This window comes from Phyllobates terribilis, unplaced genomic scaffold (assembly GCF_046119375.1).
Source record: "Phyllobates terribilis strain yellow unplaced genomic scaffold, ASM4611937v1 Scaffold_3__8_contigs__length_932513732, whole genome shotgun sequence".
NCBI classification, from domain to species: Eukaryota; Metazoa; Chordata; class Amphibia; order Anura; family Dendrobatidae; genus Phyllobates; species Phyllobates terribilis.
Genome location: NW_027362763.1, coordinates 878,631,486 through 878,644,709, shown reverse-complemented (window position 1 = coordinate 878,644,709; position 13,224 = coordinate 878,631,486). Strand labels below are relative to the sequence as shown.

The 13,224-nt window shown below is 37.3% G+C and overlaps 1 protein-coding gene across 6 annotated transcripts in view; it reads left to right on the top strand.

The window, feature by feature from the left end:
• Positions 1-13,224, top strand: part of UTRN (utrophin) — a 768,906-nt gene that overhangs the window by 640,270 nt on the left and 115,412 nt on the right. For all 6 annotated transcript variants that reach the window (XM_073672652.1, XM_073672651.1, XM_073672650.1 and 3 more), the window contains one exon: positions 5,258-5,459. In XM_073672652.1, coding sequence (XP_073528753.1) covers positions 5,258-5,459 — 202 coding nt within the window. The remainder of the gene's footprint in view (positions 1-5,257; positions 5,460-13,224) is intronic.

Sequence of the window (13,224 nt, the reverse complement as noted above, 5' to 3'; positions counted from 1 at the left end):
AAATCAGCTTATAAATCGATGAGAATTAAATGTTCTTTGGCCAGCTAAACTTTTAACATCTCTAGGATACAATAGAAAAAAAAGAATAATTCAACTGTACTTGAATAGCTTGATGTTATATAGAGGACTATACTGTCTTTCTGTCTGGCCATGTTCCCATTCAATCGTGCCAGCCTCAGTACAGCAAGACTGGGTACTCTTGTTTAACCACGAAAGTCATTCATCAACTCTCAATAAATGTGTCATTTCTGTATAAAAAGAGGAATTTATAGCCGAGTTTCAGCAGATGATGGACATGAATATTGTTACTTTATATAAAGCAGGCATATAACAAAAAAAATATTACTAGTGTTTTAAGGGAATCTGTTAGCAGGATATCACACCCCAAACTATTTATATTTTCATGTAGCTTTTTCAAAGACAACTCGATTAATATCTTTCAATGAGCAGTCTGTTCCTCCATTACTGAGAAATCAGCGTTTTAAATTGATATGCAAATGAGGCTGTAGATCTGAAGCCTCTGTCTCACCAGCTTTATTTTCCGCCCAGCCCCGCCTTCTCCTGCTTGACTGACAGCTCCTTTGCCTGAAGTCACACAGCGTAGAGGCTGCCAGTCACGCAGCAGGTGGCAGCGCTTAGCGGGGAAGAGAGCTGCAGTGACAAAGGCTTCATATCTACTACAGTTCTTCAGCCTCATTTACATATCAATTCTAACACTGATTTCTCAGTAAGGCTATGTTCACACATTGCCTTATTTCAGCGTTTTTTTACGCATTTTTTTTGCAAATTTTCAGCTGCTTTTTACAGTACCAACAAAGGCTATGAGATTCCAGAAATCTCATGCACACACCTTGGTTTTTGTTTAATCAGTATTTTGTGCTTTGCGTGTTTTTTTGCAGAATAGAGCACGTCACTCAGCATTTTTTCAGTGTTTTTCACCCATTGAAAGTAATGGGTGGTGAAAAAACGCTAAAAAAAGCCTAGTGTGAACATATATCACTACAAAAAGATTTTATAGAACAGTACCATTTAATTACTCATATCTACATATGCATTTAAATCGTTTTTGGTGTGAAATTCTGCAGACAGATTCCCTTTAAAGCATTGAAACATTCTTTGCTAACATGACTTTACACCATGTCATCTTTTGTAATGCTTAGTATTTGTTGTTTGTTTCCTTCTTTTTGCAGTCTAAGTACCAAAAAAGAATAAGGAGAATAAAATATAAATCATTTTTCTTATATATTTATAAACAAATATATTAATAATTATAAATGTGTACATAGCAGTCACTTGGGAAAACAGATACATTATGAGGTATACATCTATCAGATATCACAATTATTTTGGACATCGTATTAAGCAATTTCTGTAAACATAAATTTTGAAGTTACATATATGAAATTGGAATTTATCTATTCCTACATTAAAGGGATTCAAGTTGCCTGAACCATAAGCAGCATGATAGATAACCCGGATGTGTGATTGCAGTCTGCTATGTTTTTCTCTGAAATGTTACTGTGTTTGAGAGAAATCATAGTTTGAAATAATGGACGGGGACTAATGGGAGATACCTCTCTAGTCTGTTGCCAGCCTCACTGGTATTGCCCCACATCGTTCCAGTTTATTGACAGGCCTTTCCCTATGTACAATCAACTGGAGCAGGGTGGGGAAAAGCCGACCGGGGGCGGCATCACACAGGCTTGGCAAGCCTCTGCTTTAGTCCTAGGCTTTTTAAAGTATGCTTTCTCTGAAGTGCCAGAGCATTTCCGAGAAAAACATACCAAGCACCAGTTGCACAGGAAGGCTCTGATTCAGACTGCCCCTGATTTTACGCTTATGTTTGGATGCTTTGTTGTCTAAATCTGTACAATATTTTACCAAAAAAACAAAAACAGTTCTGGGTAAGCTTTTTCTTTTTCTTTTGTCTGGCCAATGTCTTTTGTTTTTGGTTAAATTATTATCAACAGCTACAATAATTATAGCTAGAAAAGACTACATCTAAGAGCATGTCTAAAATAATGATATACCTGCGTGAGTGTGGTTATGCCTCTTACCTTGGTTGCTTTTGGTCTGTGAACCATTAATGGAGTCAAGGGCAATATTTAAGGCTTCCACAATTAGCCAGGTTAACTATCACTGCTCGTCGTGGGCGGTATTGCACCCACTGTAGGATGCTCACTAGCCCCATTCAAGAAGGATATTAGAAATGTTCTGTAGTCAAGAATATTTTATTCTTGATAGTTGCTAAAACAACTAGAAAAGCGAGATAATGATATATGCAGGTTATGGAGATAAAGAATTTTGAGTTTATGGACTTCAGTTGTGTAAATCCGGCTCTAATTAGTTCATGAATGCAGATTCACCCTGTGAATTCACTTGTGAATTCGGTGGTACAATGTGGGAATATATGCTTTGATGTACAAGAATTTTTGATATGTCAGCTGTTGAAAAAACTTTAATCACAACTTCGACATTTGTGCCTTCAACAAAAATTTTTTGGAAAGGAATAATGCTTTAGTCACCAGCAGAACTATTTAAGTGGTTTTCTATGTTCACCGTTTACAAATGACCCTCTATCGAGCTCAGCCAAAACCTTTTTCTAGGCTCTTGCCCTCCTCAGACACTTGCTTTTCATTGAAGTGCTTTGATTTATGGTGTTTCATAGACCTGTCAAATCCCATTTCCATAATACAGCGACATTTGTAATTTTAATTTAGTGTTGACACTAAGCCAAGTCATACCTCCTAGTTGAAGTTCCAGGCACATACACATTGCTTCCGAGACTGTATGCCAAACACTTCTTTTTTCCATTGATGATCAGAATTTTCTTAGAAAACCGCAACATTATGAATAGGATTTAATTTAATATAACACCAACACTATAGAAGATTAGACTTGCCGTAGATTTACTGTTATTATCTACAGTACAGTACATACGGTTTTCCACATATCTCATAAATGTTTTTTGGTCTCCCAGTTAATTGTTATTGACTTTTCTGCATGTTAATTAATGAAGACCAATGTAATGGAAAATAGTGTAGCTAGGAAAATCCATACACAATCCACGTTTGCTAAGCAGACACTATAATGGGTCAATTTCATTGCCACCATACTTTTTTTGGATGCTCATTGACAGCAATTAAAGAGATAATGCTTGTATTTCTAACAGGTTTGAAGTTTCCAGATTGGTTTGATTAGTGAAAAGGTTCTATAAAGGAGAAATTGTGGTTACATTCAAGGTGGTTGGCATGTTTTAGGGTTGACAACATTTTGGTTATGAGTCCTCTGATAGGTATTGCTGCCCAGTTGTTTTAAAACAAGTGTTGTGGCTTGTTCACACTTAGCATTTTTTTCTGTATTGTTCCACATATTTTTTGTTTGGAAATAAACACTGCATTTTACAATGGTTTCTAAAATATAATTCATGTGTTTTTTTTCCTCATTTTTTATTTTATTTGCATAAAAAAAACGCAGGATATCTATTCTTTCAGCATTTTTATTGCTATCTTTCCCCATTTGTGATCAAAATGGCTTAGCTCCAAAAAAAAACTTATAAAAAGAGCTTCAAAAATGTACAATAAAATTTGCAGAATTTTCACTGCAGTATTCTGGCCATAGCCTGCGTTTCTTCATGCAGAAACAAAAACACATCAAACAAGCTACGCTAAAAACCGGAAGTGGCTCATTAGTTTCTTGCATTTACAAAATAGTAATACCAATATAGTCCCAAGTTTAAGTGAAGGTCACATGTAGAAAATTATGAGAACCCTACTAAGAAAAGTATAACTAAGACCATGTATCAATGCAAAAGTGAACAACTTTACTGAAAAATAGATAAAAACATATTAAAATATAGTACAGAATCCATGCAAAGTAAAGAACCAGAAAAAAGAATGGGCCGAGCAGCTGGAGGTGCCAGAGGGTGGCAGAATTCAAATGAGCATACGTAAATATCGTCCACATGCAAATTGAAAAGGCGCAGTGACCATGAATGATTGACACCAGTTAAAGTTATATATATAAGTATTGAAATGTAAGCCATAGTCAGTAAGGCATAATGGGATAATAAGGGTATAAAATACTCAGACTTGAACAATAGTAACAGGAGTCATTCATAACTGAACATCACACCAACAATTAACATAAATGTTATTCACAGCATATTCACATGCAAGGTACCAACCAAAGCGAAGGGGGCTCCAGGTGCCCACTCCACTTTGGTTGGTACCTATTAATCATGCTTTTCTTAGTAGGGTACATTTACAAAAACAGAGTTGCATTTCCCGGGGTAGATAGATTCTGGTCTTTCCAGACAAAATGAGACAATTTATGTATAGGGACCAAAAGAAAAAAATATCCAGTGTGAGTATTCAGTGCATACACTAAGAAAATGCTTCAGGTGTATACACCAGACAATAGACATCTTGTATTCCAGAATGTGAATTATTATTATTTTGGCAATCACTTCACAGGTATAGATCATTATGCAATTTTTAGCCATAGAAAGAAAAATGGGCACTGTTGTCCTTTTAAAGGGAAACTGTCACCAGGTCTTTGCTGATATATTAGGGAGTATATTGTCCATTTTTGATGTTTCCAATTTTCTTCAGCATTTCTGCACCTATTAGGTTACTTGAGGTTTTTTTTCTTTTAATGCGTTTTTTTACATGCATGTTTATCGCCTTTTTGACGCTGCGATTTTTGTCTTTTTGGTATGTTATGTTTTAACTAAAGCTTCTTTGTTTTTGATACTTCCTTCTATTTGGCTTTAGCAAAACTGTATTGATACAGTCATGTGCGGATTACGTGCATTTCTATTGAGTTTCCACAGCAGAAACGCACCAAAAACACATATATGTTCTTTAGCCGCAGATTTTCCAGCTATAATGTAATTCTATAGGGACATTCTGCACATAAAACTCAGTGTACCCGATAGAGAAATTGTCTTGTTGTGGATTTGAAACCCGCACCGCTGGTCAGTTTAAAAAAGCACAGCGGGCGTGCGATTTCTATAAATCCCATCCACTTTACTGGAACTGTAGTTTGCAGCATATTTGGGGGGAAGAAAAAATGTGTCAAAAACTCTTCGTGTGAACTTAACCCAAAGGAGCCTAAGCTACTTTATATTGCCACATTCCATGTCTCATCTATCTCCGTATGTATTTCATGTATAATTTCATTATTTTAAAGTCAAGATAAACAACTATAATTCCTCTTTTACATTTTTCATCTTCACGTTTTTCTTTTACTCCAGTGGATCTTTTGGAGCTGGGCACCACTCACAACATTTTCAAACAGCATGAACTGAATCAAAACCAACAATTATTGTCTGTTCCTGAAATCATCAACATCCTGACTAGTCTCTACGATGGACTTGAAGAGAAAAACAAGGATCTGGTTAATGTACCTCTCTGCGTTGACATGTGTCTGAACTGGCTGCTTAATGTATATGACACGTGAGTTATTGCTTTATAACTTTCTTTACAATCCATTATGATGATAACTTGATAAGTACAAAATAACCAACTGACAAATGGTCCCTATATCATTATGATAAGATTGTATGCCCCTTAGACTGGTATAATGTAATATTCCCAGGACAATAACTATGGTTTATCACAGTTTAACAGATATTAAACTTCATGTATAGAATAAATAATGCCTTTATGGAAGTGACCTTGCTTAGTAAAATTGAGTGGAATTGGTACTACTTAGCACAATTCAATACCAAGCTGCACACACAGGTCTCCTATTCTTGCTGTATTGTATAGATGAATCACTTGCATGATGTAGATATAAACTGCTCAGTAAAGGTCATAGTTAAGGAGTCCCCCCGAAAGCTTTTACATGACATTTGATTATAAATTCACAGATAATTGGCTCAGTTGGACCATTTTTGATTGTATATTACTGAGAACCAATCTTTGGGTTAATAAAAAAAAAATCTGATGTTCTGTAAGGGTTGTGTTAGAGGTAAATGTTTGAAGGATTTCCCAACTTATACCTTTGACAGATGCCTCAGAAGTCTCTGAAGCCTTTGAGTGGCATACCATATGTCGCCCCTTGGCTCCTATGTTAAAAATTCATTTTTTGGCAAGTCGGAAAAAATATACTAATGTAAACCAGCCCCACAGAGACCAAAAGGACACTTATTTTTATTTTGAAAAATAGACAAAAAAGTGGTCGGCACTGCTCTCTGTTGTCAGTCTCTAGAAATATATTCAAGGAAAAAGAACACTTAAAGCGAACCTGACACCATGAAAATTTAGTCTAATCTGAAGGCATCATGTTATAGAGCAGGGAGAGCTGAGTAGATTGATATATAGTTTTGTTAGAACAGATTCAGTGTTAACTGTGTTTTAATCATTTAATCCTCTGCTCCTTCTGGGATTCTTTTTCCACTGGGCTGTCCTATCAGTGACTGACAGCTATCCCTGTATGCAGTCCTGCACAAAGATAGCGGTCAGTCACTGATAGGATCAAACATCCCACAAAGAGCAGAGATTTAAATGACTAAAACACAGATTATACTGAATCTTTTCTCAAAAAACTATATAGCTATCTACTCAGCTACCCCTGCTCTATGACATGCTGCCCACAGATAGAACTGCATTACCTGGTGACAGTTTCCCTTTAAAACTTAAATACCGGTAAGTATCATGGTGGTACTTCTAGAATGTAATAAAACATTTAATCCAAGTGCAAAGTACAAAGAAGTTATGGAACTCAACAAATAATGAAATTGCTTATTTTATGGTACCAGAGAACCGACTGGATAAAAGTAGGGAGGTCATGCAACACTCAGCCTACGGCCGTTTGACATCCTCCAATCCTATCTCAAGGCTCGAGAAAGTGGTGCTGTTTCTGAGGAAAAACTCATTCTTTGTTAACATTTTCCATACTTTCAAAACTGGATTTAAGTAGAAACTTGTTTGAAATGTTCTGTGTATTCAGAGTTTTTTTTCCCTCAAACTATAGAGTGGGGTTTGAAAGTTTCCGAGACCTTTGCTTTCAGTATCTGATGTGACACCCTTGTGCAGCAATAACTGCACCTAAACCTTTCTGATAATTGTTGATTGTTGAAAGCACATCGGCTTGGATGAATTTTAGGCCATTACTCCCTATAAAACATCTTCAAGTCTGTTGTGTTTGGTGGGTTTTCTCCCATGAACTGCTCACTTCAGGTCTTTCTACAACATTTCTAGGTCAGAGCTTTGACTTGGCAATTCCAAAACTTTGACTGTATTCCTCTTTAACCATTTTATTGTAGAATAACTTGTGTGTTTAGTGTCATTGTCTTGCTTCATAACCCACATTCTCTTGAGATTCAGCCCATGGACAGATATCTTGACATTTTCTTAGAATTTGTTGATAACTTTTAGAATCCATTGTTCTATCCATGATCTCAAGTGGTTCTGGCTCAGATACCATAGAACAGACACAAAGCATGATACTACCACCGTCATGTTTTACAGATGGTATGAGACATTTGTATCTCCTAATTACCAGCAGAATATGGAACTCTGTAATCAAACATTAATGAAATGTTTTCATTTGCAGGTTAATTTGCTTTTATTCCAAGGCTCATACGTTGAACTATGTTTGTTTTGTTTAGATGTTTTTTAGATGGTTCCAGTGTAGTGAAGCCTTCTCTGACTTTGATAGTGACTCTGTTTATAACTTTCATGTTAACCATGTAGACAAGTTCACATAATTAAACAGCATTTGAGGAGCATCTGCCGGTTTCATGCTGTTAGCCTGGAATTTAATTACAAGCTCCTCAAAGTGAACATGTTGACAGGCTGCAGTCTAGCCCACTAACACCAGACAATTCTGCGAAAAGAAGCTTTTCTTGTTAAAATCCTGACAGCAGCAGTTTTGTGAGTGCTGTCAAGATAGCAGCCACATTTTGGACTGTTCAATCCTGCTGGAGCTCAAAATGAGTAGGTAAGAGATGACAGGCCATCAGATTCAGGGACCAACAATGAATTTTGGGCAATAATATGCTTTCCGTAGCAACTAATTGTCATAAAAAATGTTGATTTAAACATAGCTTTCATAACCGATTTTAATGACCTATTACTGATAATCCAGCATTAGTTTCCAGCTTTTTAGCACTGTATTTCACTTATTGCAATAAAAACCAGTAAAGATATTAAGCTAAGATATGTTATCAATGTATGATCATTTAGGACCCAACTACTGTCCCTTTCCCATTGTTAAAATAAGGTGATTGTGGAAGGAAAGCTTTTTCTAGCAGCAGGATCATTGATCACTGGACCAACCATACAACGTCTGGAGAAAGCCAAGTGGAGATGTCAGGAAGTGGAAAAGTGGCACAGCAATTTCTTAATGGCTTATTTCAGGGGCAGACATAATATGCAGTTGTGCTGGTCTATATAAGGGGATGAGCTAATACTTTTCTTATCTTATGACTGCTATTAGATTATTAAAGACATTCAGGTGTGCCCTAAGCCATTGCACGGGGCCCTCTACCTATCTTTGTCCAGTTTCGGCTAATACTATGGAACCTATAGCTAATACTGCTATACAAGTTTATCTTGCACGTTACAATCTATTCTAAGACTTAAATAGTACTTCAAAGGGATCTTCCCAAAACTGCTATACAAGTGAATAGAGAGAGCTGTGCATGCATGACCGTAACTGGGATGAGCTAACCTTTTAAAATAGATAGAACTCTTAGGGACACTTTTACATACATCCATATTCCCTAAGTTCTGGATTTGTACTGTGCATAGCCCACTAACTGCTCTTTGTATGCTTCTGTAGATACAGTTTTTGAAACTGTCAGTCTAATGACAGGAAATATTAAAGGGACTCTGTCAGTACAGAATGACTATCCAAACCAAGGACAGGCGCTCCTAAACATTTAAGCGCACCTTTCCACCTGTTTGTCTTCCTTCTATCTTCACCTCCCCCCTCTTCTTTGACTGACAACTTCAGCTTTATACAGCCAGAGGAGAACTTTTACGATTTGAAAATCAGGGTCAGACACAACACATCTTTACAGGGGCCCATAATGGAGGCGGGCCCAGTTATACTGCAGATTTGTCATTCCACTTTCTCCCTCCTAGGACGTTGAGGAAAGCGCCCACTATGTCTCTATGTGCTCAGCAGATGCCTTCCTGGAAAGTTCATTCATTTTTTAAATGTGGTCTGTCCCAGGATTCAAACAGGAGTTTTAGCAATGAGCCACAGGCTTCACTGCTAAGTGTAGGATGATTTTTTTTCTTTCTAAAGAGGTAAACAGTATTCTTTTTTACAGGCACATTGTGCTGGTACATAGAGATATATCTCTATGTACCAGCACACCAACATACCCATATGTTAAGGGTAAAATAAAATTCAAAATAAATTTTTTCCTACAAAATTACTAAAAAATAATGAAAAACAATTAAAATAATTGCATTTGTAATTCACTTAAAATACAGTTATATGAAAAAGTTTGGGCACCCCTATTAATCTTAAGCTTAATGTTTTTTAAAAATTGGTGTTTTTGCAACAGCTATTTCAGTTTGATATATGTAATAACTGTTGGACACAGTAATGTTTCTGCCTTGAAATGAGGTTTATTGTACTAACAGAAAATGTGCAATCTGCATTCAAACAAAATTTGACATAAGTATGGGCACCTCACCAGAAAAGTGACATTAATATTTAGTAGATCCTCCTTTTGCAAAAATAACAGCCTCTAGTCGCTTCCTGTAGCTTTTAATGATTTCCTGGATCCTGGATGAAGGTATTTTTGACCATTCCTCTTTACAAAACAATTCCAGTTCAGTTAAGTTTGATGGTCGCCGAGCATGGACAGCCCTCTTCAAATGATCCCACAGATGTTCAATGATATTCAGGTTTGGGGACTGGGATGGCCATTCCAGAACATTGTAATTTTTCCTCTGCATGAATGCCTGAGTAGATTTGGAGCGGTGTTTTGGATCATTGTCTTGCTGAAAGATCCATCCCCTGCGTAACTTCAACTTTATCACTGATTCTTGAACATTATTGTCAAGAATCTGCTGATACTGAGTGGAATCCATGCGTCCCTCAACTTTAACAAGATTCCCGGTGCCGGCATTGGCCACACAGCCCCAAAGCATGATGGAACCTCCACCAACTTTTACTGTGGGTAGCAAGTGTTTTTCTTGGAATGCTGTGTTTTTTGGCCGCCATGCATAACGCCTTTTTGTATGACCAAACAACTCAATCTTTGTTTCATCAGTCCACAGGACCTTCTTCCAAAAAGAAATTGGCTTCTCCAAATGTGCTTTTGCATACCTCAGCCGACTCTGTTTGTGGCGTGCTTGCAGAAACGGCTTCTTTCGCATCACTCTCCCATACAGCTTCTCCTTGTGCAAAGTGCGTTGTATAGTTGACCGATGCACAGTGACACCATCTGCAGCAAGTTGATGCTGCAGCTCTCTGGAGGTGGTCTGAGGATTGTCCTTGACTGATCTCACCATTCTTCTTCTCTGCCTTTCTGATGTTTTTCTTGGCCTGCCACTTCTGGCCTTAACAAGAACTGTACCTGTGTTCTTCCATTTCCTTACTATGTTCCTCACAGTGGAAACTGACAGGTTAAATCTCTGAGACAGCTTTTTGTATCCTTCCCCTGAACAACTATGTTGAATAATCTTTGTTTTCAGATCATTTGACAGTTGTTTTGAGGAGCCCATGATGCCACTCTTCAGAGGAGATTCAAACAGGAGAACAACTTGCAAGTGGCCACTTTAAGTAGCTTTTCTCATGATTGCATACACCTGGCTATGAAGTTCAAAGCTCAATGAGGTTACAAAACCAAAAAAAGTGCTTTAGTACGTCAGTAAAAAGTAGGTAGGAGTATTTAAAACAAGAAAATGATAAGGGTGCCCATACTTATGCACCTGTCAAATTTTGTTTGAATGCAGATTGCACATTTTATGTTAGTACAATAAACCTCATTTCAAGGCAGAAACATTACTGTGTCCAACAGTTATTACATATATCAAACTGAAATAGCTGTTGCAAAAACACCAATTTTTAAAAAACATTAAGCTTAAGATTAATAGGGGTGCCCAAACTTTTTCATATAACTGTAAATGTCACCGTGTAATTAGCATCTCAACCTTGTAGCGCTGGGGTCCTAGGTTCAAATTCCACCATGGATAACATCTGCAAGGAGTTTGTATGTTCTCCCCGTGTTTGCATGGGTATGTTCTCCTTCCTCCTACCCCCCAAAGACATATGTATAGCAAATCTAGATTGTGAATCCTAATGGGGACAGTGATCATAATGTCTGTAAAGCGCTGTGGAATTATTGGCGCTATATAAGTGAGTAAAATAAATACAGGTGCATCTCACTAAATTAGTTAATTTATTTCAGTTCTTCAATACAAAAAGTGAAACTCATATATTATATAGAGTCATTACAAACAGAGTGATCTATTTCAAGTTTTTATTTCTGTTAATGTTGAGGATTATGGCTTGGAGTGGATAACTCCGATATCAATGCCTATATAGAAATACCAAAGGTATTCACAAAACCACTCACACATTTAAAATATAAATCAATTTTTTTATGCACAGTTAAAAAACACATACTGGTCAATAAAATATAAGGTTTCAGAGTAAATTCAAGCAAAAATAGGCGGATAATGCCACAGAATAGTAATAATAAGTGGCAAAATGCAAGCAAACAGCTCCCATATAAATCCAATCTAAAGTTATTAGAAATGGTCAAAACGGCATGGATATATATAGATATCTACAGTGGCCTGCGAAAGTATTCACCCCCTTGGCTTTTTAACTATTTTGTTACATTGCAACCTGTGTTTAAATATTTTGGTAATCTGATTTTTGTGTGATGTATCAGCACTAAATAGTCTAAGTTGGTGAAGTGAGAAAAATATAGGCATAAATTAAATTTATGGGATCAAATAACTAAAAATTGACATGTGCATATGTATTCACTCCTTTTTCAATGAAACCCTTAGAAATTTATAATGCAAGCAATTACCTTCATAAGTCACATGCTTAGTAAACAAGGCTGTGGAGCTGGAGTCGGGAAGTCGGAGTCGGTGTCCATTTTGGTGGAGTTGGTATAAAATGGACCGACTCCAACTCCTAAAATATGTAATAAATTGGGTACAGTAGTTCAATGCAGTTTGTAGGGAATATTTTTTTCATAAGAATTTGGGAAAGTTATGAAATGTCCTAGAAATGTCTGTCCTATTCCTGATGAATAGCTGAGATGAATCTGTGCTACAGTAAATTTATCACTTCAACATGAGCCATGTATGAGGGAGTCGTGGAGTCTGAGTTGGAGTCGGTGTCATGGAAATGTCGGAGTCGGAGGTTTGGCTTACCGATTCCACAGCCCTGTTAGTGAGAGGAAGTCCACCTGTGTTCAATCTGAGTGTCACATGGTCTGTCAGTCTTTGGAGTACCTGTCCATACGAGCACACTAAGCCATACACTCCGTAGAGGTGGCCTTTATGAAAGAGTGGGCTGAAAAAAGCCTTCACTTACACACAAGAATTGTAAGGCTCATTTGAGATTGCCAAAGGACATGTGGGAGACTCCCCAATTGTATGCAGTAAGGTGCTGTCGTCAGATGAGAACAAAATAGAACTTTTTAACTTTTTAGCTACCGAGGTAAACGCTTTGTCTGGCTCCAAACCAACACAGCTCATCACCCCAAGAACACCATCCCCACAATGAAACATGGTAATGGCAGCATCTGTGGGGATGCTTTTCGGCAGCTGGGACTGTAAAAAATAGTCCGAGTTGAGGGGAAGATAGATGGTGCGAAATACAGGGTTATTCTGGAGCAAAACCTGTTTCAGTCTTTCAGTGATTTGAGACTGTGATGGAAGGTTCACCTTCCAACAAGACAATGACCCATAGCATACTGCTAAAGCAACACTCGAATGGTTTAAGGGAAACGTGTAAATGTTTTGGAGTGGCCTAGTCATAGCCCAGACCTTAATTGAATTGTGAATCTGTGGTCAGAATTGAAGATGAAAAAAAAAAGCAACTAAATTTAGAGTTGTTTCATTTAATTCTATAAAAGCAGAGCAGATGTTTCTCTGGGAAAGGTATTCCCTGCTGATATTCAGGGAAGCCAAAGAGCCGTCTGCTGTAGTGAGCATAGCGCCTCTTACATAATCCACTCTTCAATTGCTGTCCTGTGCAATGGTTCACAGCAGGAGCCATGGTGAAACA